This window comes from Trachurus trachurus, assembly GCF_905171665.1.
Source record: "Trachurus trachurus genome assembly, chromosome: 23".
NCBI lineage: Eukaryota > Metazoa > Chordata > Actinopteri > Carangiformes > Carangidae > Trachurus > Trachurus trachurus.
Window position 1 is genome coordinate 15,386,457 of NC_139912.1, and position 24,576 is coordinate 15,411,032.

A 24,576-nucleotide genomic window follows, 5' to 3' on the forward strand; every position below is an offset into this window, starting at 1 on the left:
AATTTTTTTAAGTAAATCTTATGAGTTATTTTTTTCAGTGAAATAAAAACAATCATAAAAAAACACTTTTTTATTTTTTTTTTGATGACGCATCTGAGACAAACATTCATTCATAGTAACTTCTTCACAATTTCAACTTTACGCACAGTTCAAATCAACTGCATCTACACATACATCATCATTGTCAGTATCAATCAAGCCAATTGTGAAAAATCTCTCTCTCCTTAGGAGAACTCCCCCATCGTCTCAGCGGAAGGAAGACAACGTTACGTAAACAGTTTTTTTTTTTTTTTTTTTTATCTTTATGAGAAGCTTCATGTCTGCATCCCCGCCCCGGATCACACCCACCCTGATTTTGGCCTCAAAACCCAACAGACAAGCTGTCACTGACCTGACATGTTCAGACCGAGGACAGTCGACTTTTTAAAAGGTCACAGTCATATCTAACCTAAAACTGGCGACTCTTTGACGAAGAGGAGATGACTGTGAGGAGGCTCTGACAGGGTGAGTCGAAATGATTGTGATTTGGTGTAGAATTGCTTGCACACATATCATATTTGCTTGCTTTTTTATTTCTGTTTTTTTAAATGAAACATGTTCTTTCATTCTTCCTTTTTTTTCAGAAATATGTCTTATCACAGCAAGGAGTTGATGGAGCATATTAACTATGTTCCTCCGCTGGCTCTCCACGGCATCTCCATGGACGAGAGCGGAGCGCACTACAAAGATGCGCTCCGACTCGGACTGCCCTTCCACCTGGAAGCTGCGTACCTGGACCCTGTGCACGGCCACATGCTGCCCTACAGACGGCTGTCATATTTCCCCTTTCACGGACCTCTCGGTGTGTGTGATTATTCCTTCGAGCCCGCGTTTATCCGGAAAAGGAACGAGAGGGAGCGACACCGGGTGCGCTGCGTAAACGAGGGTTACGCGCGGCTCAGAGAGCATCTGCCGCAGGAGTTTGAGGACAAGCGGCTCAGCAAAGTGGAGACTCTGCGAGCGGCCATTGACTACATCAAACACCTGCAGAGCCTGCTGGACTTGAACGTGGCCGGGATGGAGATGTCCCTCGGAGACGCGCGCAACCGTGCGCCGCTGCAGCAGAGGACAGAGTGCAACAGTGATGGAGAATCCAAAACTGGCCTCAGCGACAGTGGTGAAATTGTTTACTAGCACTCACTCTTATATCTCGTTTTTTGTATGACTGCATACTTAATAATAATTAAGTGCAATTGTAAGGACAAATGGAATTAAAACAAAACAGGAACAGCGAAAAACTGTAAAGAAACTACTGTAAGACAGTCGAGCATGCCTGAAAGACAACATTTCAACTGTCTCACATTGTCTCTGTGCATTGGGCACAGTTTGTTTACATGCAAGCAAGCAGGAAAATAATGGACATCAGAGGCAAACATTACAATACTTGATTAATATTTGTAATTTGGCCTTTTGAAATAATATGTTTAGCCTAATGTTATTTGAATGAAGTTGAGATTTTAAGTCACATATCAAAGATGTTTTTGATTTGGTGGTTGTGTGCTGATGCTGAGATTTAATAACACTGGAGTACTGTACGTCCAAAACTGTCAATAGGAATATCAGGGCGAATTCCTTTGTTTGCAGGGAAATCTCACAATGAAAGTGAATTAAGTCAGTGTTCAAAGCCATTATTTGGGAAAACTGTTATTCATTGTATTAAACTGTTGTGAAAAATCTATAATTATTGACTCTGCTTCAGTGCAAATTAACATTGGAAAGGTTTTTCTACAAAAATAAGTTCTGCATAATGCAACTTTAATATCTCATATTTACATATCAGGCAGTCCAGCAGTGACATGTTCTCAAAATCACAAAATATATTTGTTATAACTAATTTAAGTAGATAATTGTCTTAGATCGTCTGAAAGCACAACATGAGTTGCATGCATGTGCTTCTTTCACACCAAATGATTCAAAAATTCAGTGTTTGACTTAGATGCACCAACACTGATGTTGCACTATTGCTGTAAAATAAGAGAACCTACTGTAATGAAGAGGATATGATCTTGGTTATAGTTTCTATCTGTGCCATAGAGGCCTTTTTCTCTTTGACCAGCAACAGAAGAATGGGTGTGTGCAACAACATGTCCAACTCAGATCCAGAACTACTCTTTAATCATTAATTGCTGCTAAGTCTTCTATAACAATATGTTACACTGCAGAAGTGAACATTGCATGACATTTTAAACCACACGTGTCCTTTCACAAGTCTCTCTTCATTTTGTTTTTTCAGCTACCTGCTCTTCAAAGACCGCCTACTTGCTGTACTATCTCAGGGTCCCCAGGAAGTTTTTCTCTCCTAATAGCTTAAGGAATGCATTTATCAGGGAGCCTCCACCCTCATGAGAGGAGCCCCCACAAACACCTCATTGCATCCTATTTGTGTGTTTATGCTTCCCACCTCCGCTGACCTGCACGGAAACCGCTCGCATTGTCTGACTCACACCAAAACCACAAATTAGGGGGAAAAAAACTAAACATGATATTGTATACGAGTAAAATGGATGTGGAGAGACCAGCAGAGTGCTGCTCAAGTGAACCGTGTTAGCATGGAAGAATGGCATTGACAGGCATGAAGGCATGACAAACCCTCAGCAAGAGGTGTTTGGCTGTGGAGTTGGTGAATTAGACCCAATAATTATCCAAGTGCTGGTACCCTGGGCTTGATGGTTCAGTGGCACTGAAGATAGGGAACATGAAGCTACTTAAATGAAAGCCTCTGCCATAATGGATGTTTTCTTTCCTGATGCACACAGGCTGATTCTAATCGCACCCCTCAACAGATTCCTTGCAGGCATAGCTTTACTTTTACTGGAAGAGTTGTTGCTAATGCATGCATGTGATTTAATACAGAAGACAGAGAGATGGTTTATAATTTTGGGGAATTATTGCAAATTTAATTCCAATTTATCTCTGGATTGACTTCACATAGTATTGGTTAACGCTCCAGCGCTATCAGTTTCGTGAAATCTGTTGCAACATTCGCCCCGTGAGAGCTGCAAAAAACCTTAAACACAACAACAGGTACAACAGAGTGCCCTCATGCTGCGAACGGTCTTCCTTGCACTCTGTTTACCTCCTCCCATAGTGACTATAAGTTCAGGTGAATAACAACATCTCCTCCAATCAAACAGGCAGAGACACAGGGCCACCATGGGCCCCAGGGTAAACACCCACTTGTGGACAATGACAGCACAATCACTATACGAGCGGTCACACAAAACATGGTCCTGATTCAGGATATGAAACATGAAAAATGAAAACAAGTCAACAGTAAAAAGTTGAATAATGAAGCAAAGTGGACCAAAGATTGATTTGAAACGCAGAAAACACCTCCATGGGTGTCAGATACATATTTGGGTTCTATATTAAGTCTGCTAATGGTTTCTTCTGTGCAAAACTACCTATTTGTGCAGGGCGGGAGAGAGAAAAAGAATTCCTGCAAACAAGCACGATGACGGGGCAAGATAAAGTTTATCAGATGAAGTAAGATCAGTGCGGGACCACCGGGAAAGGTTGCTACTACGTGTCGAGACAGAGAGCCCTCATGCACTGACGGAAACGGAAGAAGAGGTACAGGGCACGCAGGGATGCTGGGTTTTCCTCGGTTTGCTGCAGAATGCTTAAACACTTCATTTTGAAAGCACCTTTTCTGCATCAATGCACATTTACTGCATCACTGCTAACATGTATATAACCATATGCACTGTTTTGGAATTAACAGATTTTTCATGTGCATTTTCATGTGCATGTGCTCCTGATTAAAAGTAGCAATAGCGCATTGGGTATTTTTAAAGGCTCTATATAAAGACAAGTGATGTTGATCTTTGACGAGTCATAACTGCTGTTGTTTTTGTTGTGATTACAGTGAGTGATGTTGGTTATATAGGCACAGCTATAATGTTAAATTCATCTTAACTCACAACATCTTAGCCTTTCTTAACCCCAGGTGTGTGTATATAAATTATTAAAAATGTTATTGGTTATTGGTATTGGTGAGAAGCAGATAGTTGCCGGTTATCTGTATCGGTGGGGAACAAAAAGAGTTCTCGTGCATCCCTAATTAACATGCCAGCTGTAGGCCTACTTTAATTTTGTAGTTGGCCAAGGTGGAGATAATATAGCTGCTTTTATACTTAGATAGTTAGGTTTATAAAAAAGAATGCACCATAATAAATTGATAGATTTTCTTTGTAAACTTATACTTTAAAAAAGTAACAAAAGCTGTGGAAAAAAGCAATAAGTATGAGTATATTTCCCCCATGAATCCTTTGCACAATACAAAGTATACAATAGAATAACATTGATGCTCAGTTACAATTACTTGGCACTTCAATATTTAGTTCTTTACACCACTTATAGTATTTAGCCATCGGAATTTTTAACCCCTGCGGGGCCTCCATATGTTGAAGTGTATAAACTGTTTAACCCTTGGTTAATGTAACAAATCCCAGTAATTATGAGTTAATTAATGGTCTGAAATGAGGACAGGGCTTGAGTTTGTCAGTTATCTATAAGTCAGTTATGATTAATGACAGCAAGAGGCATGTCAGTCAAGTTATTCAGCAGCAGCAGCAAGAGTAGCAGCGCATCAGAACAACTGGTTTGTGGAACAGGAAAAGCACAAAAACCTGTGTTGCCTCATTAACTGTAATTTATTCACTTAAATACATATTTACAAGCAGCTGGAAAGTATCCAATGTGTGACATTCAGGGAACTGTAAGTTTGTAGGGCAACAGATGTGTATTGATGGTCAGTAGGTCTGCAGCTCATCAAGCTCTTCAAGGAGAGCATCTTTCTCCAGCTCTAACATGGAGATCTGACGATTTTTGTCACTCACCTCCTGTCAAGGACAGAAAAATGAGGCCAAATATCACATGCAAAGTAAAAGTAGGAGAACATGTAAATACTTAACAACAAAAGCAGAAATGGATGCAAAATAGTGATTTAAAGCCTCATGATTATGCCTTTAAAGTTGTGTATGAACAAATAAAATAGGTAATTTAGGAAAACTTGCATTTTCTGTTCAAATCTGTGTTGACCCTGAACCTTACCTGAGTCAGTACTGAGTTGTGCCACCGGAGGTCGCTGTCTGCCACTGTTTCAAGCAGAGATGGGTTGCTGCTGCTCATGACATTGGGCTCAGCCATCACAGAGCCCAGAGAGCCGTTGACCCGCTGGATGCGAGACCTGAGGAGGCAGGACTGAGCCTGAAGAGAGACGAGAGTCAGAAACACCACTAGTGACGGCTCAGAGCTTATATCTACAATGAGATGATCAGATGCTGCTCTTAAAAGGGTGAGGACTATTATTTTAGCACATTTGTACCAGTTTAGATCCAGTGACTAAATTAAATCATTGTTCCTAATACTACAACTCCTATGGATGCACCCAATATCATCCATATTTCCTCCACAAAACAGGCGTTCAGTTTGTCATTGATCTCCAAGTCATCATTTGTGTGTGATGTTAAACTTTTCCTGAAGAGCCTCGATTTGGTAATTTTCCTCACTTTACCTAATGCACCCTTGTGTTTCTAAAAACTACATTTCCCAGGATACCCTTCAGTGACGGTCAGTGGGTGTATGGGAGAAACATCAGTGGTAATATTGCTCTTGTACCTCAGCTTCGCCTCCAGACCCACTGGTCTCAACGTTGTCCTGCCTGACCCGGTTCTCCTTCAGCTGGTGGAGGTACCAGAAACGGGCTTTTTCCACGATCTCCAGACCAGACCACAGAGCGTCCTTCTCCCTCTCTAGATCCTTCAGGCGCTTAATCTGAAACAAGAGGAACACAGATACATCAGGTACAAAAACCTTGAATAATGTTCCCATCACCACCAAACTAAACTGGTTTGTGATAATGACAAAACTAATTGTTAGGGTGTCTTGGTGGCCCAAGGGGTTTAACATCCTAATGATGCAAGACAGGAAATGGAGAGGCAGAGAGAGGAGGAATGACACGCAGCAAAGGGCCACCAGAGTCGGGATTCGATCCAGGGCTAGCTGCAGCGAGAACTATAGCCTCTACTTATGTGCCTGTTCGGTAAACGGCACCCCAACATCCCTTATTTGAAAATATAGTTCAACATTTTGGCAAATTCTCCTATTGCCATAATCCCTATAGTCTTAGGGGTAGGTTCATGTTGTTTTGAGATCTGTGGGGCAGAAACAAGCTCAGTGAACACAATGGAGGTGAACAGTACAGGTCCCCTGTCCCTCATCAAACTGATCAAATACACAATCCAACAACTCCAAAACGCTCTCATGGACAAGTTGTGACCTGCACATTCGCCACGCTATGAGATAATAATGTATCATTAGGAGACAGAGTTGTTTTAGAGGCAAACGTGTAGTCAAAACTGCAACAAAAGAGTATTTGCTTCATGTGTCGTAATGTTACATAATTATACATGATTATTTTATAGTGTGGTGAAGGTGCAGTGGATCTCAAAACAACATGCACTGATAATGAGGTAAAGGTAATGAACCTACTCCTATGACTATAGGGATTATGGCATTAGGCGAATTTGTCAAAAATGTTTAACTATCCCTTTAAGTTTGCCTGTGTACCCTCAGATTTCCATTCTGACAGAGTAAGAGGGAAGAAATATAGTCGTCTTATGATTCATTATGTTTATCTATGAGTATTTTGATGACACGGGGAGCTGGCTAACACACCTGACCACCAACATCCTGCCCATCCGTCTGATGTAAAGCAACATGACTGGCACCGTGCTGCCTGTTGTCTTCCAGAGGCCCCAAGGCTTTGTCCAGCAGCAGAGCCAATCTACAGAGCAGCAGGAGGCCTGTGGCTCTATTGTCCCCACTCAGCGGGACGTCATGTACTTTAAATAGGCTCACAGAGGGATGTGTTACAGCAGCCAGGGAGACATAATATGTAGTGGTGGTGATGATCCACCTGTGGCATCACAAGGTCAGGATAATGATTACTACAACCCGCAATGAGCTAAAACTCATGACACCATTACATCACCCTAATCTAACCAGGTAATTAACCCTTGAAGATCCACAACCTGGCCAAGAGGGTCTACAATCTACACACTGTCACCGATGCATGATTAAGCATCGGATTCAACACATTTTCAAGAAATGCACATCATTTATTCTCACTTATTGCTGTATGTCAGCTATAAAACAATCTGTCTCAGTGTTTGTTTTCTGTTAGTTACAGCCTGACAACTCTTTTTCTGTGATCATAGATTTACAGTCAGTGGAAACCTGCTTATATTGAGCCTTTAACAGGAAGCTGTGAGGAGCAGACGTGACATGTGGGAATGTGTCAGTGGGACGTCTGCAGCTGTGCTACGTTCAAAACAACACACGGACAGGAAGGGAAAACTCGAGCAACTCTGCAAGTAGTTTCGTTTCCATTGGGTTTATATGAACGATCTACAGAATCGAATTCAAGATGTGTCTATTTAACGAAATCAAACACTTTTGTTTTGCTATTTTAATAATACAGAGACCAACAAAACGTTAATAAATAATTCAGTATTTTCATTGGCAGAATTTCTATTATTATTGTTATGTAATAGACTTCAGAAACCTAAATTTAAAAAAAAAAGAGTGAAATAAATGATTTAAAATAATCAGAAGCCCTTATCAACACATATTTCAGCCCTGTGTTTTTGCAGTTGGAGCACTTGGACACTCCTCCCTGCCAGCTTGTACTTACTTGCTTGTACTAACAGTGAACTGTGTACATGTGTGGATTTGCTTTGAATGTTATCATTCTGCCCAAATCTATCACAAAAACGCACGTTACTTAAAACCCACTGAAACCTAAAGGGACACAAACTTTGCTCTGCGATTGTTTTTGTTTCCTTTTTCAGTATCAGTTCAATTTAAAATATAAAAGTTTGGAAAAAATAGGATCTATCAGAACAGACAGACGAGGCCAGGTCATGTATTGAACTTGACAAACTGAATGTAAATACACAGAAGAACCACACACACCATCACCCTCTTCATCCTCACCCATAGGTAGAAGCGCAGTGCGTCCAGGCTGTAGAGGCTGGTCTTGAGCGGGATGATCACCACGGTGTAGGAGCCAGAGCCGGGGGGATGACAGGCCATGGAGAGGAGATGAGTCAACTGACAGCTACTACTGCCCCATACAGCTGGCTGGACGACAAATAACAAATCACAGCTCGCTAGTGGCTGACTCTGAATAACGCCACAGAGAGAGAGAATGAGTGTACAAACCAGATAGAAGGCAGGGGAGGGAGGGAGGGGAGAAAAAAAAAACAGCAGCACAGACAACATGGTGCCCCCGGGGCGAGGTAATGAAAAATTCCACATGTCACTGCCATGACTGGTTAATCGACATACAGTGATGCACACACATGAAGAGAAAGAGAGAGGAGGAAGGGAGGGAAAACTGGTAGTAAATGATCAAATAACAAGGAATAGAAAACAGTGAGATATGGCAGGAAATGTGAAAATGCATCCATAGATGGGAGATTTGAGAAGATATGATTGTGATGAGACAGTTGTCAGCTCCTGTCACTCATTGCTATTGGCTAAAAAAACAAAAAAAAAACAATTTCACCCTAAATCTCAGTTTCAGAGAGGTATAAGAGAGGAAAACAACTTCAGCTTCACAAGCTCTAACAGAGGTTTCTATAGCTCAAGGACGGGCAGTTTTTCTAAGAATCCTGTCATCCCTCGACTGAAGTGCAAACTTGACATTCCTCTGTCGGTGCTGCTCAATGAAAGCAGAGTGCATGCGATTATTTTCTCCTTCAGTTTCAGGTGAGCTCTCTTGTTCCAACATGTTCCCAGGAATGTGACATAACCTGGGGACGAGAGATCACGCAACCGCCCCGGGGCACAGCGGGGTGGAGTGCATGCCAGTGGACATAATATCAACTGAGAATAGATGTCACAGTAAACAGGCTGCAGGGTGCTGCCGTGTTTGTGAAAAGCAGAGCAGGATGGACGGACGCAGGGCGGAGTGCTCATGGATTGCAGCCACAGTGCATCGACATTAACGCTGTTACTATCAGCGCTCACAGGTTCAGTCGGTCAGATCCAGCAGAGAAAATCAGTGGCACATGTTGTCTTTTATGACCGCCTCAGGCAAAACTGGGCCGTTAGACCCTGTGGATGGACGGAAACCCACTGTCATTTTAGTCCACTGTGATCCATAAAGAAAGAAGATGAGGCTTCATGTTAATAAATGACTTCAACATATTTTATCAGGTGAAAAACTCATGGCATGTAAAATGCAAATAAAATCCACTTTGCAGAAAATATGTCACTGATTGTTAATCCTGATGTATTGATGTGTAAACAATGCATACAGTGACTTATAACCGAAGGTCAGGCCCCTTCAAAGGGTCACAAAATAAACCTGAGTGGCTGGAAAGAAGAAAAAAACAACAAACCAAACTCTTTCTTTTCATAAATGGATAACAAACCAAGCAGATTGAGCACCTCTTGTTTACTCATTAACATGTATTGTGAGGACATGACATGTTCTTTTTTGCTTGTTTTTTTAAATTAAATATGTCCATTTAAAAAGTGTAGACAGAGATTAGATGATATAACATAACATAACAAAATCAAGTTTTATATTATATAAAACAGTATGAAATTGAATAGAACAAACCACAAGACAATAGCAGCAGTTAAGTGATATTACACAGCCAGTTAGTTGAGTCATTGCACATGGTAATATTAAGTTTCCATCACTGCTCTGGGAACAAGTGACATGAACATCTGTATTTTTAAAACAGTGAGCAATATCTTTCCTCTGAGAACACATTAACATTATTATTTCCCTTTATGGTGATGCTTGTCAGTCTTTCTCTAACCCTTTTTGACACATTTTATTTTCTCCACACACCACCCAATATAAGATTGAGTGCTTGTTCATTTTACACTAAGACTTCACTCACTGTAGCCTCAGGGATGATTTTGCTCAAGAGCCGTTAACATGTGAATGTTGATTTAGGATTGAAAGGGAACTTGATTGATTCTGACCAGAGTCTCCAAAGGTTGAAATGTTGTCTGTGTTTACCAGACAGGGAAGTTTTAACAAGACAGCAATGAGTTGCATTATAGGAAATGTAAGGGGGGAATATATCAGAAAAAAAAGGAGTATGTTGCTCTCTGCTGCATCCAATCTGACCATTCCTTCGTCTACTGTTTGTCATTGAACTTAATGAGAGCTCAAGTAAAGGATTCTTCTCTTAAGCTGCTGACAGGACGGCTATACATAGAGTTTAGATTGTGTTTTGATTGTTCACTGGGTGTGTCTGTTCCTACCCAACACTCCTCCCTGTTTGACAGTACACAGAGCTCCTCCCTGTTAATCTGGGGCTCCTCCCATAGAGCACACCTGGATTATCACACCACTGTGCTGTAAAAAAAAAAAAAAAAAAAACACCCAACATAAATCATCATACTTGGTCTGACTGACTCATGGCTCTATCTGTCAGTGGTGGCTCTTCCTTATGTCCCGCTCTCAGGCACATCTGCACTCACCAGCAGAGGGAGCTGTGCTTCCTCTGGATGCTGAGGCTCATATAAACAGCTGACATTTTGTGACTCTGCTGATATTATTAGAGCATGAAGCTGTAGCTTTTACAAAACACCAGATGGCACCACACAATGACGATCCGGAGCACTGAGACTTCTCCAGAAGTATGTCAACTATTTTCAGCCTCTATACACTGTGATGTGCTTTTGTTATTCTTACTTACATAAGAAACGATACGCTCCAATAATAATGCTGTTAACAAGCTTTTTGTGCTGTAGAGTTTACAGCCTACAATGTATTGGAAAAGAACTTTAAAAAAAAAAAACTACATAAACTAAACATGCTTAAGCTTTATCTCAATAACGAAAGATTAGTAAGACGTTAATAAATCACGTTTACACTGGTACTCCCTTGTTGACAATAGAAGCTGTATTGCTGTAGTATCTTCATGTTTGTGCGCAGAGGTCACACGCCGAGGCCACGACAACACTCAAACCAAAACATGGGATTAGGCTCCTTAATGCCCCAGCATCCCTGAGAGGAAGCCTGAGGGGAACCCATGACCATGTGTTGTATCATGAACCATGTGAGAGTCACCAGAAAAGAGCCTAAAGCTGTAAATGAGCTCATGCTTTGATGGACACTAACAAATCAGGCGTTTTTTCTCACTTTTTGTAGCAACCCGGGGGGGTCCTTTGCTGTGAGTACACACACAGGTAAGAGAGATTTAAAGTTCACGTTCCAGACGCTAACCCACTTCAAAGTTGTTTTGGCTGTGTTTTTCACGTGCAGATGCAACAAGCAAATTTGTGGCGAGCTTCCTCTGTGGGGGCCCCCCAAGGAGGAAGTACACCCCATCATCACACAGAAAAAGTATAAATATATTCATACAAGTGTGCTCACATAGGCGGGACATTAAATTTCACTCTCAAATCTTAAATAGACACACAATAATACACGTTCGCACATTGTGCATCACCCATTTCCCCTGCACTGACTCTTCTTAGTCACTACTACTTTGTGGCTGAGAGTGGGCCGTTTGTAGCTTCCTGTCTCACTCCTTCATACTCATACACACTTTCACACACAAATATTTACTATCTCACTGTCTCTACTACTTTCATGCATGATTTTCTAAATTACGAAGAATGAAAATGACTACAGGTGCAATTATGCTCCAGTAGTTGGAATGGTATGTACCTATACAGGGTCACCTACTTCTCCTTGTGATACAACAGTAGCTTAGTCTCTTTTTTTCCCGCTCCCTCTCTCTCTCTCTTTCCACATGCAGCGCTGCAAAACAGAGCTGGAGAGACTCTGCCAGGTTGAATTGAAACATTATTCCAGGCCAAAAGAGGCCAGGCACTCCCTTCGCCTCTCCAGCCCACGCCAGCGCTGGCCACTCCAGGCTCACTGTTCCAGATCATAGCCCCCAGGAATCTTATCCAGATATGCAGCGTGCACACACACACACACACACACACATACGCGCGCGCTCTTTCCTCCATTAGGAATGAAAGAATTGCATCTCTTGTTTGTCTCTCGAGGGGCCTCATTAGAGAGTTAGAGTGACACTCGCCTCCTTGTTCTGAGACCAGATCTAGTAAAACAAATTGTATTGCAGAAAGATGTGGTTATTAGATAACCCCACTCCTTAAAATTACTGGAGATATTGAAGCCAAAGATGTTATTTCTTCGGGCGACACCAGGCTGGTTTTTCATGTATGCTTGAAAGCATAAGTGGGGCAGACCAAACTGAAACTCACAGACGTGACACAGAAATCCAGTGTAGACACACGCAACAAAAATAAATCTGGTTTGTGAGCCTACTGGCTTGATAGTAACTGAATAGTGAAAAAAACATGTATCAGTATGTTTTAGATATTTGTCTGTTGTTTTGGGATAGTTTAGGCCCCAAAATGAAAAATCAAAGGGAATCTTGAATCTTTTCTCTTGAATCTTAATCTCTTCAACATTAGAGGACAAGGCTGTAATCTTTTTCCCACTAAGAAAAAAAGCAAAATATGAAAAAAAGAAAAGCTGACAAATATATTTTGTTTTTTAAAAAAAGAGCTTGGAACTCTATAGCAAACATTTGTTGGATACTATTTTCAGCAGTTGGTTAATTTGGGACAGCAAAAAAAAAAAAAAGCTAGCATGTTGGCTAACCTCATCTTGAAGTTGGTTTTTTAATGGGTTTCTGGTTAGATGCCTCATATAAGGTCAACTTTTTACTCTCGGATACAAAATAAGTTAAACGTGTTTTTAAAAAAGTGGCTGCTATTACAAGTGGCTGAATAAAACTGAAAACTGATCTATGCACCAGTCTGCCTGTTGTGTTCACACCTTGTGTTGAATTACTAACTTTCTAAGGTGACAGGCCGTTGTAGAGGAGCTAAGCAGTAAATTGGATGCTTAGTAGTGGTCCCAATGAAGTCATACAACCACGGTGTAGTGTTTTTATAGCCTGACTTTAGCTTTTTACTTCTTGCGATTGTATTAAAGATACTAAAATCACAGAAACAGTGATTATTTGTGAAGATTATCTTACAGAACAAAATGCGCATGCATCAAACTTTGGTTTAGCTATTACAGACCTCATTTTGTCCCAGTAGCTATTTGTGGAGGCAGTTGGGTCGGGTGATGCTAACTTTCCAGGTTGACCTACAAAAAAAGAGCAATGAGTAATGAGCAATGAGCGACTGTGGATCGGACTCTGGATGCTTGTTAGAAGACAACTTTTGAGTCTTTTGAAGGGTTTTTAAGGCTACAAGACCGCAGACAGTTTACAGCTCAGTTCAGTTCGGTGAAATCCTCAAAGGGGAAATAAAAGTGGTTGTGGTAAACAGCCAAATACACACGCATGTTGAAGGAGAAGTGAGAACTCCATCTAGGGACAGTGCAGCAGTGTTCAGTGTAGAGCTTTAGTCATCCCTGTGGTATCCCTCACATCACAGACTGGCCGGGCCGGTAAACATGCACGTGCTGACTGGTGTCACATGGCTGCAGGTCACTGAACTTTTCTAGCTTTTCCATTTGACTGCTTAGTTAGAGCCACCGGTTTTCATCATATTTCTTACTTGAAAGAGTCCTTTTATCAGGGAGACACATGACATGTTTTATTTTTATCTCTTTCTCCATATATTCTTTTCCTGACAGGTCCAGTGAGTCGGACAAAGCACACTGACTGCTGCATACCTTGGAAATTGTACCTAAGCCCAGCTGGCCCTGTTATCACACCGTGGGCCCCCCTATAGCACAAGGGCTCCGAATACCAGCTCCCCCTGAAACTTGGAGGCCTCTTCTTTTCTCCCCTCCGTCTTCCCTTCCTCACCTTCCTTCTCCTTTCGAAAAAGTTCAACATCTGGATGAAGCCTCGCTGCGATCGCTGTCAAAATTCAGAAAACCTGCTATCTACAAGATCACAATCAGACGTTTTGTGACACATTCTGCACTTTCTCCACGACGCTAAAGGTGACAGATAAGGCTGGCTGCCAGGCGTGCGTGCAGATTTCCCCACCTGATAGTCACAGGTGCTGAACTGAATGAGTGAATGCATTGAAATATCAGATTTCCCATGTAAACAGCCAGTTTGATAATATACATAAAGACTCCTGCTCTGTATTCTTACAATTTAAAGCAACAACATTAACGTTATTGTTTACAGGCCAAGTAACAGTCACACGCACATATACACTTCTTTCACTCTCTCTCTCTTTGGCCATCTCCTTTGCATGCTCGCTCGCTGCCTCATTCATTTATCCCTTTGCCCAGCCAGTCACACACACACACATCCAAACTCACAAATATATTCCATGCCCACTCCTTCTTTTTCCCTCTCTCTCTCTCACTCACTTTCACTCCCTCTCTCTCGCTCTCTTTCCCACAAATACACATATTGTCACGCTCACGCATAGCCCAACACTACACGGCCGGGGCCAGATGCAAACCAGATGTTGCCCAGATGTAGATAAGGGGCGAAAACACATCAGCTGAAGTGCACCACCTTTTCACCTCAGCTGCACGGAGCAGAAACAGACGGCCCCTGCTGGTGTCCCAAATGGCACATACAGTATTATATACAGATCCTGCACTTGCAGTTACATTGTACTGCATTGAAAATAAACATAGATCAAGTTCCTTTTGGAAGCAGCATTTTATTGCACTCTGTCTTCGTCTCGCTTTAACTTTGTATCTTGCTTTGACATTGGGCCCGTCTCAAAGTCACTCCATGCGAGGTCAAAACAAGTTCCTCCCAGACACATATTGAGGGACAAAAACAAAGGATCAATTTACACACACCTCGCACCGCCCTTAAATCCCTCCCTCCCTCCCCACCTCCTCCTCCTCTTTTCCCCACGCCCACAAACACACTCTGCAAAAACAATATTTTAAAGCACAAGATGTTATCACCTCAAACCGCAGGCTGCTCTGACAAGAACAAGACGTGCTGAAGGTAATGGTAAGGAAGGTCGGAATATACGTGCACTTGAATGCTCATATAGACCACCACATCTTAAAGAAAACAAATCTGTATATTACACCATCCACCCCCAAAAGGCAAGACCCCTGAGGACCCCCCCAAAGCAAACACAGTGAGTCAGGGTCTCCTTGGGCATATTTCATCTTAAACCCGTTCACCCTGACATGCAAGCTCCCCTGGTGAACCCCTGACAATATCCAGCTGCCAGTGAGCGGCCTCGCTCTCCCTGCACCCCAAATTTCAGCCGACCCTCTGTAAACACACACACACACACACTCTCTCTCTCTCTTTCTCTCACATGCATACATGTATGAAATCAGAGGACAGCGTCCTCCTCCTCCCTCCTCCCCCCACAGCCCCACCTGTGGCCTCCACAGCTGGGCGAACACTCCCATGGAAACACCTCCCACTTTTGAGTACTTACGCGCGCTTTTAACTTCATTTTTGGGTTCAGCCCCCACCTCCTCTTACAAAGTACAAAGTTCCAAAGACCTTAGGGATCATTTATGTGTAATGATAAGAAAAAGCATTAACAGTTGACCCTAACCCTCTCTGCTTGTACTACTCCAAATCATTTTCCATAGTCCCGCTATACATGAAGTGGCCTCTGCACGGCTACAGCCTAGAGGCATACTTCACTACAGTTATGCATAACTTGTGTTTGCTTAAATCTCTATGTGCTGAATGAATATTTGCATGTGCATGTCAGCAAACATGGATGAGCGGCTTTGTGGGGATAACTCATGTTTGCAGCTTGTAGACATAAATTTAGCAGATAAGAGGCTATTCATCTCTCAAAACCAGCAGTTAGCAGGCAGCTCTGAAAGTCTGCCTGTCTGATGATACATGCTCCTATTGTCTCTTTTATCTGCTTTAATTTGGTTTCTGTCTTCCTGTAATTCTCTGCCACTTCGCCACGCTTCTACATAATGTCTCCCTTACGGCTTCTCGCTCGCATTTTGTTGTGGTGTAGGTAAATTCTGATTGACGTAAACAATCTACAGTCTGTGGCGAGTCTCTTCTCAGTATTTGCTTCCACAAAGTGAGAGGAGGGAGGATGTGGAAAGCCCCATACTGCACCTGCGAACCAACAACTTCCTCTCCTCTCTTTGTCACCCTGTTCTCTCTATCACAGCTTCCACTTCACCAGAGAGACTTCCTGTAGCGCTGAGACTGCCATATGGTACAGACCGTAGCTACATCCTCTTGGTGTTTCGCTAAAGAGCACCTTCAGCACTTTTCTCGCTCAGCACCGGTGTTTTGGTTTTGCCCGTGACCTCTGACCCGCAGCTTTCTGAAACCTCCGTCTCATCCGGAGTGAAACCAAACAGCATTTAATTCTCAAAACAACATAACAATGGAGTAAGTATTGGTAGTGATATTAGACGGCTATACAGTTGTGCTGTGAAAAGACGTAAATCTGTTATCTGTATATTGTAGATGGGGGACTTTGTCACTGTTTAGAGCCATAATTCACTCATTTTCTCTGCTGTAATTTGTTGAGGAAAGAACAAAACAATATGACATTTAACTGAACTATAAAAGGTGCCGGTTCCAAGATCTGAGTCAAGCCAGCTGTTGTCTCAGGTCTTCAGCGAACCATCTGCTTATACCAACCTCACATGACAGTCACAAGTGTCTTCTTTCCTAGATGTCAGCATGAACAATAATTATTACCTTTGTTTTGTGAACAGGTTCCTTTGAAACAGTGTTTTAAGCTATATTTGTACCATTGTCTTCCTGATCTGACAAATACCATTACGTCACACACCACCAATTGATTAACCCTCAAACCACATTACAGTGGCAGGAGACTGCCTGCTGCTGTAGGATATGTGCAGCGTTAGCTTCCTAATGGGCTCTCTAAGGGGCCTTTGTTTGCTTTACTCTACAATGAGTCAGTAACATTTGAATGAAAAGGGCCACATCATTTTTTTTTATTCTGCAAGCACAAGACCCACCGTGACAGTTCCCCAGCACGTCGTCTTCTGACCTGAGTCACATTGCACTGTGTGACTGTTGTTTTACAGGCATGCTAATGTATTCAAAGGGCACTGACCGTGGTGGAGAGACAATGGGCTTAATGACTGCATAACCAACTGTAACACAGCGCAGGATTAAGGATGGGGGGTCGGATGGGGGCACCACCAAAACACACAGGGCACTGTAGACAACAAGAGGAGGATTAGGAACTTAATGGAGAACAATAAAGCAACTGTAAATACAGGTCAGGGAGCTGACAAAACAGTGAGGGATCATGCTGCTGAGGGCTTATTGTCCACTGTCAAATATGACGACGTATAAAGGCCACTTGACACACAGATTAGTAGGGCATTAGGGAACTGGGGCACAACCCTAATTTGACTATTATGATGAGAGACCGAAAAGACCTCAGCATTTAGAGGTTTGTGGTGAAATGTAAAAGTCAGTGGAGTAGCAGATCGTTCAGTGACTGTCATCGCATGTTTTTAGGGGTCATTTGAGAATAAATGAGGGTCAGAAACTGGGGAGTCCTTAAATTTATTTTTGCCTCAGAATTAAAATTGTTTATTGTATAATTAGTCATTTCCGTACAGTCCCTTCCAAGTCAATTAGGCTCGAGTGTTTTTTTTCTCTTTGGTAAAAGTCATTAACACACTCGGTTGTATTTGGGGAAACTGTTTTATTTGATGGGAGCCTTGTGCTCCCATCAAATGCCTTGAACTTTTGCTAAGCCCCCCTTTATGTGAAAATAATGTTTTCCAACCAAGAAACATTCCATAGTGGTGATGTAATTACTTCTGTGGCTGTCACACACTACACATACACAACAATGACCACTCCACAGCCGCTGATACCTGCTTTGACAGAAATAAAGCAGTGCTTCTCATAAACCGCTGTTGCACCGCAGTGTTTGAGCGGGGAAAACATCATCTCATCCGAATGAAACGGTCCAGGCGCTGTACAAAATCCTGGAATAACCTTTTCCGAGTGAGGGGCGTTGGTCGGCTTGCAGGCCTCTCAGATGACTCTTATATTATGTCATTGAGAAACTATGCAACAGTAGGACTGCTCCCTATGAAATGAGGGAAGGAAACGTCACAGAACGCCCAGGATATAATTGGAAAGAAGAGAGCCAGTGTCACAGTTAGAATGGGATGGGAGAACCCAGTGTGTCATAGGGAAAAAAGAAATGTGTGACGACTGGTGTGGGAGCCGGTTTGGGTAGCAAGTGACCTAATGAGGAAAGGCTATTGAACAAGAATTGTAAATAAATGTATTACCAAATTGAAAGGTAAATCTGTGATGCAGTAAATTGTAATAGGGTGAATGAAAATAATCAATAATGTGCATTTTGCGTGGGGAAAAATCTGAAAAACTCCCAATATATTCTATATATAACTCTGAGATTTGCCCATTTTGAGTTTTTATCAAGTTGCATGTCATAAAGCATTCTTTTGTCCAGCTACGTGTCAGTAACTGCATTCATTAATTAACAAATTACCAATCAATATAGCCTATGTTTCAGCCCAATTCATTTTAGGCATTATACATTATGACAAGTGCTTTCATGCAGGTAGTTTCCGACCAACAATAAACATAGCCTACTAACCTACTTCCATTACACAGAGTGGCAATTCTCCTGTTTATTCAGCTTAGTGATTAGGTTTGATTTTCTATGTAACTTAATATGAATCTGGTTATTAAAAGGTTAAGAGGCTAATTAAAAGTTCAAAAGGTCAGTTCTACAGAGAAATAGAAAGTACAAACAGCCTATTCTTGTTCCCTTCTTCTAGGCTACTAAAAACATGCACCATGCACAGGGGTGTTTCAGTGCTTTTTCCTATCACTCCATAAGTTACCTAATGGGGATGTGGTAAAACCGCGGGAAAAAGTAGAAATGGAGTTGTCACGTTGCAGTTCAACGTGACTTGTGGATGTGGGCGCGGCGCCCAAATAGAACGTGATGCAAGCACTACACGAGAATGTGTGTCACATTTGAGAGAGAGGAGGAAATGGCCGCCATTGCCAACATATTTGACCTAGTTTTCGCAGCTCTGGAGGAGAGGCAAAGCACAAGGGCGCTGTGGAGAGTGAACAACAGGTCTGCAGCAGGAGCGCACAGAGAGAAGCATTTTTGCATCATTCATAATTAGTGGGTAAGAAACTATTTATTAATCATAATTAGCTTTTTTGTGAAATATAACATAGCAGCATGAAATGCAACAACACTATTTTTCCTTTCCTATGCATGCATTTAATTTTTTTTTTTTTTTTTTTTTTTTCTGTGCACTTTTGCAGCAATGCAAGTGCAGTCTTTACTCTGTGCTGCGTTTAATTGTCCTACGAAATTGTGAAGGCATTATCCCCTGGCTGAGCTCCAACAATAAATGTGTTTGATGGGACCCACGTGATTTGCTCCCTCTGCTAGGACGTCCCCCTTGTCTTTGAGTCCATAACAACCAAGTGGCAGATAAGGGGACGAGAACAGCCTCCCGTGGGTCAGGTCTACTGTAACTTCACAACGTGACAGCTAGTGTTTATTTCCACGGGGCTGCCGTGAACGCCTTTCATTCCTCTGTCACCTGAGGGATTGTGTGTAGTTTGGGACCAAAGCCGTCAAACTCCGTTTTTACACTTTCAAGTACTGACGCTGATGGTAAGAGGAAAATGCTTTTTTTTTCTTTGTCAGTGTTTAAGGTCATAGTGTATTTAACCTACTTTTATTTTATTTTATTTTACTTAGTCTAATTTATTTGTCGTTAACTTGTTTGGGTTTATTGTAGCGTTGGTCCGGATAAATGTCAGGTTGTTCGACTTTACATAACTCGGTTTAGTCCTACGCGTCACTAATTAAGAGCCAATGTGAGTATAAATGTGACATTAGCCTACATTATTTGGCTGTTGTTGGTTATATTTAGGTGAACATTGTGTGGTTGTTGTGTGTAATATGAGCGTTAAGAGCTGTGACAAGATGCGGGTTGTGTTATGTGTGTCGCATCTCATTGACCCACATCTTCAGTGAGTGGAACTGCGTCACCGGAGTTTTCTCTCCAGACTTTTCTCCTCTTACAAACTCACATTTCCTCTGGCTGCTTTAACTCTGCGCTGCTCGGTGGTGTTGGTGGCAGCAGAAGTAGTTGGTGCATTGTTTTTTTTGGATGTAGGGATTTTGAGAGAAGTTGGTAAAAACATTTTTTAGGGGCTTTCACTCGGTGTTTTTGTGGAAGTGGGGAACACCGACCACTGTGGAAACCTGATCTGCATACCGCGCCCACTTCATTTTCGACGCAAACAACTTTCACTCGCAGACTTGAGCAGCCCGGCTGGAAGACACTACAGCTTTCTTTCTTGTTTTGTCAATTAGTCTTTTTTTCTTTTCTTTTTTAGCGTCTATAAAGTCGATAAACGAAGTTGAATTCAGCTGTTTGTTATAAATTAGAGTACAATGCGCAGTAGGAAAACGTGTGAATTGGTCGCCTGCTGTGGTTTCTAGGTTTCTAATAATGGGCTGAAATACGTAGTAAAATTACAAAGCAATCTGATTTGTGTAAGTGCTCTGTATAACTGTATTTTATATATGTGTCAAACAGTTTCGCAATGCTCTGGAGACCCCCCCCCCCCTCCCCACGCACAAGCACAGGCCCTCCTCCGAGTTTTTTTTTTTTTTTTTTTTTTTTTTTTTTAACATGACCTCTTATTTTTGTCTTCAGGCTGATCTTGCTATGATAATGGTTGCATGTTAGTGTTTCTAAAAATCACTCTGTACATTTTTCTTGTTGCGCGTTTGAACTGCCAAGCCATTACAGCCGCAATAATTTACAGCACAATTCAGCTAATTAAGCAATTATAATAAATAGCACACTGTTCTCACATAGCTGAACACAGACGCTGTTTAGTTGGTTTTGAGATAAAATGTATGCAGTCTAGTAATAATAAAAAAGTTTAATAATAGTCTCTTTCTAAACTGAGAATTGGGATGTGGTTGGGTTAACACAGGATTTATTAATGAGCTGTGAACTCCCCTTTTAAGGTCCCACCCATTCATAGTGTATTAATGACTTTATGATTAGAGGATTACCTGCAAATATTGAATGATGAGGTTCTCAGGTTTGGGATAGGACAGTATATAGTATAGTATTACACCAGTAGCAGAACTATATACTGTATCTATAGTATTTACTGCCCATCCCAGTATGTTTATCACCTACTTTTAGCCTCTACACATGGCTGATAAGGGTGAGGCTCAGACAGTGTTAGCGAAGGATGCGGTTGTTATCCACCAACATGTGAAGTATTATCTGAATGTGCTCAGAGATAATGTAGGCTGAGCTATAATGACGCACGAAACTCAAGGTACAAAAGCAAATACCAGTGTAGATCGCTCTCAGTTACTATAATTGAACATGTCAGACGGGGAAAGTGGAAAACACCCCTCAAGTGGTCTTCATGGGGCATTTTCTGTGCGTGACCTGCTGACCTATATAGTCGACCTTTGACTGGCAGACACCAGAACAGGTGGAAAATCAGGTTCACTTCTGACTGGACTGGTGCAGTGAATGTTGTTGGAGATTTATTTGGTGTTGGTTCAGTTACCTGTTGCTGCAGTAATTACTTAGCGGGTTAGGGCACACATGTATTTGATCACATAAAAACACAAAGGCGCCCAAGAGGGCAGATGGTGTGTGAGGGGATTGAGCGTTTAATAGCTTGTATGTGTGTGCGTTTGTAATCCATTCCAGTGAAACCCCAGATCACACCTCATTGAAACTCTGCAGGGCCGACAGAGCCAGAGCCAGACCTCCACCTCTGCCCTTCCTCTAACGCTGTGTGTGTCTGTACCTGTTTGTTCTCCGATAGGGACAAAGGCAATGGCCTCTCCATCAACATACACAGCAGGGCCGGCTACGGCATCTGACTCAGAGCCCTCTCGCCTGGGGGGCATCGAGGCCTTAAAGTTAAAGGTGGGGCCGGTGCGGAGGAATCTCTTCGGGCCCGTGGACCACGAGCAGCTGCGGGAGGACTTCCAGAGGCTGCTATGCATGAACGTGGAGGTGGCCAACAAGAGGTGGAACTATGATTTCCAGACCGACATACCAGGAAAAGGCTCCAACATCCAGTGGGAGGAGCTCAAGTGCCAGGATGTGCCGGCATTTTACCGCAGCAGCATGGTGAGGCCAGTAGCGCGGCCCGGAGCTGGGATGAAAAAGGGCGGGAGGCGGACGTCATCTTCGTCAGGCGAGACTTCCACGGATTCCGGCAACACATCTGGGTCAGGGGATGAATACCTGGAGGTGACCACCAGGGGATGCTACAGGCTGCAACGGCCAAGCAAACGCAGACAGTCCAACATCACAGGTCAGTCCAATGGAATATCACGGGTGCAGGAATTTATATTTCTGCTAATCCGCTTCTTTGCATTCTTGTTGAGTTCCATGATATTGATGATATTTTTTCCCCCTCTCCAGATTTCTTCAAGGTGAAGAAGAGGAAACACCTGCATCGCAAAACATCTTCCCGGCAGTAGAAAAGCACAACTAAACCAAGTGGAGGATCACCAAGTGGCCCCACCACCTCACACGTCACCTCATATAGATATGCCTCATATCGTATCGTATGTATATATGTAGCAATTTGTAACTGACTGTCCACAAGCTCATGCAGCATGGGCTTTAAAAACTCCTCTGATACCATATACCTTTATTCTCAGCACAAGGAAGCTAAAATTTTCAAAGTTAATCCTGCTCATACTCTACAAACGGTTTTTGGTTTATTATCATTATTATATATATATATAATGTATATATATTTTCTATATACTGTTGTTTTCCTCAGCTGACTATACTGTGAAATTATTTTTAAATGCACTCTTTCAGGAAATAACAGAAAATACAGGCCTTAGTTCTACGAGGTTAAGTTTCTCCTAAGCAGGCCGTGGATAGTATTTGACCTCAGTCCTCAACCTTTTTTTCTCCCTCTCGCTAAAAGTCGTAAGAGGTTTTGATTAGATGAGTTACTATTCCTGGCCTCCCATCACACTTAGCCTTTACTCTCACCCCACGGCTCCAAAAGCTTGAGTCGAGTCAGGGGGCAAAACCTCACCCAGGGTTAAACATTTTGGCAGTGCGACTGTGATTAGCAGCGGGTCAAAGGTCAACGGTGGAGGTTTAGCGATGAGGTAATGCGGCCATACCTGTAAGGTAGTGACTTAAATTCTGGAAACTAATAATATTAATAATACTTCTATTGTTTCAAATGTGACTATTTATTTATTTGTAATGATGCTAGATGCATCATCTAAATAAAATAAAATACAAAAAAAAAAAAAAAAAAAAAGCAATGTGTTAAACGAGGTAAGATAAGGTGTTTGTGGAAACCTGTGTCATTGCCCCCAAATTATGCCTAAGGCTAGAAGTCATTTTGGCTCATATACGCTCCACCGTTGCCGCTTGAAATATGGGCCACAAATATTTTACACCATCACAACATAGCAAAAGATGTTCAAATCACAAACTATATTTTCTTTTTGCTTTGTATAATTTGCATTATGGGGTTGTAAAATGATTTTTTTGGGGCAACAGACCAGAACATACCTTATTTAGTTGTATGTTGTTGTTTTTTTTGCAGCTTTATGCTTTTAATAATGTAGCATTTCCAACTCTTTGTCTTCATGTGATGTCCAACTTAGGTTTGAATGCACCTCTTTTCTCCATGAAGGGAATGTAGCGTTTTATCACTGTGTTGCAGCTCAGAGGAATCAAAACTTTTGGTTCTTAACTTTTGATAATTTTTGATATGAAGAGTTGAGCTGCGTCACATTTTCTATCGCAGTTCAGTTTTAAAAGTGTTTTCATTGTGTGTATATATCTATATATACATTCATGTGTGTGGATGTGTGTATGAGTGTGTTGGTGTGGTTTTATCTTGAGGTTTGGACCAGTTGTAAACGTTGCGGCAGCTGAGGCAGTTGAACCAAAGAGAAATTGCTGTGCCATTTAATTAGAAACACAACATTGATACAAATCGCTCACTGTTTGAGTGATCGGCCGTGGGCCACAGAGGATCTCAAGATCTGTAACTACTCAGCCTTCAAGAGAGGGCACTCAAAACAGGACCGGCCTACTTTTCTTTTCCTACCTACAGTCACTGTAGTTTATATTTGGATAATAAGCCATTACCGGAATTAACCCACTCTTACTACCTCATCATGTAATAATAAAAAAAAACATACAAAAAAAAAAAACATTTAGCTCAGGTTGTTTGCACGAAACAGAGACAGAAGCAATTATCATGTTGTGGTAAAAGCTGTGGAGGTTCAGCGCTTCGTGTCGAGTTTCACATCAGGTAAAAGAGTCAGTGTGTCAGAGCGAGGCCCTGCTCCGAGCAGAGGAAACTCCGGCCCCTCCCGGGGTTTAGGGGTGGAGGAGGTCTGGGGGTTTGTGGGGGGGAGGAGTCAGGCGGCTTTTGTTGTCTTTCGCTCTCCGGCCGCCTCACTTTGCTCTGACAGTTTTCCCAGAAATAGACAGAGCTGAGGAAAGGCGGTGTGTGGGGGGGAAGGACGAGG

The 24,576-nt window shown here is 42.1% G+C and overlaps 3 protein-coding genes across 4 annotated transcripts; 2 read left to right on the forward strand and 1 right to left on the reverse strand.

The window, feature by feature from the left end:
- Positions 1 to 627: 627 nt before the first annotated feature.
- LOC311006569 (achaete-scute homolog 4-like) lies at positions 628 to 1,173 on the forward strand (the record flags this gene model as incomplete). The annotated part of the gene is made up of 1 exon (XM_083999416.1): positions 628 to 1,173. The coding sequence occupies one exon, from the start codon at positions 628 to 630 to the stop codon at positions 1,171 to 1,173; it is 546 nt and encodes a 181-aa protein (XP_083855542.1).
- A 3,620-nt stretch (positions 1,174 to 4,793) lies between these two features.
- Positions 4,794 to 8,139, reverse strand: sapcd1 (suppressor APC domain containing 1; the record flags this gene model as incomplete). The annotated part of the gene is made up of 4 exons (XM_083999417.1): positions 4,794 to 4,883; positions 5,095 to 5,250; positions 5,662 to 5,817; positions 8,041 to 8,139. 4 exons carry the CDS (start codon positions 8,137 to 8,139, stop codon positions 4,794 to 4,796), a joined length of 501 nt encoding a protein of 166 aa, XP_083855543.1.
- A 10,885-nt stretch (positions 8,140 to 19,024) lies between these two features.
- Positions 19,025 to 24,255, forward strand: cdkn1d (cyclin-dependent kinase inhibitor 1D). Of its 2 annotated transcripts, none has more exons than XM_083999201.1 (3): positions 19,025 to 19,171; positions 21,873 to 22,370; positions 22,481 to 24,255. In XM_083999201.1, exons 2-3 carry the CDS (start codon positions 21,884 to 21,886, stop codon positions 22,537 to 22,539), a joined length of 546 nt encoding a protein of 181 aa, XP_083855327.1. In that variant the 5' UTR covers positions 19,025 to 19,171; positions 21,873 to 21,883; the 3' UTR covers positions 22,540 to 24,255. The 2 variants fall into 2 exon arrangements, with proteins under 2 accessions (XP_083855327.1, XP_083855326.1); XM_083999200.1 differs by lacking the exon at positions 19,025 to 19,171 and adding an exon at positions 19,473 to 19,671.
- The last annotated feature ends 321 nt before the right edge of the window (positions 24,256 to 24,576 follow it).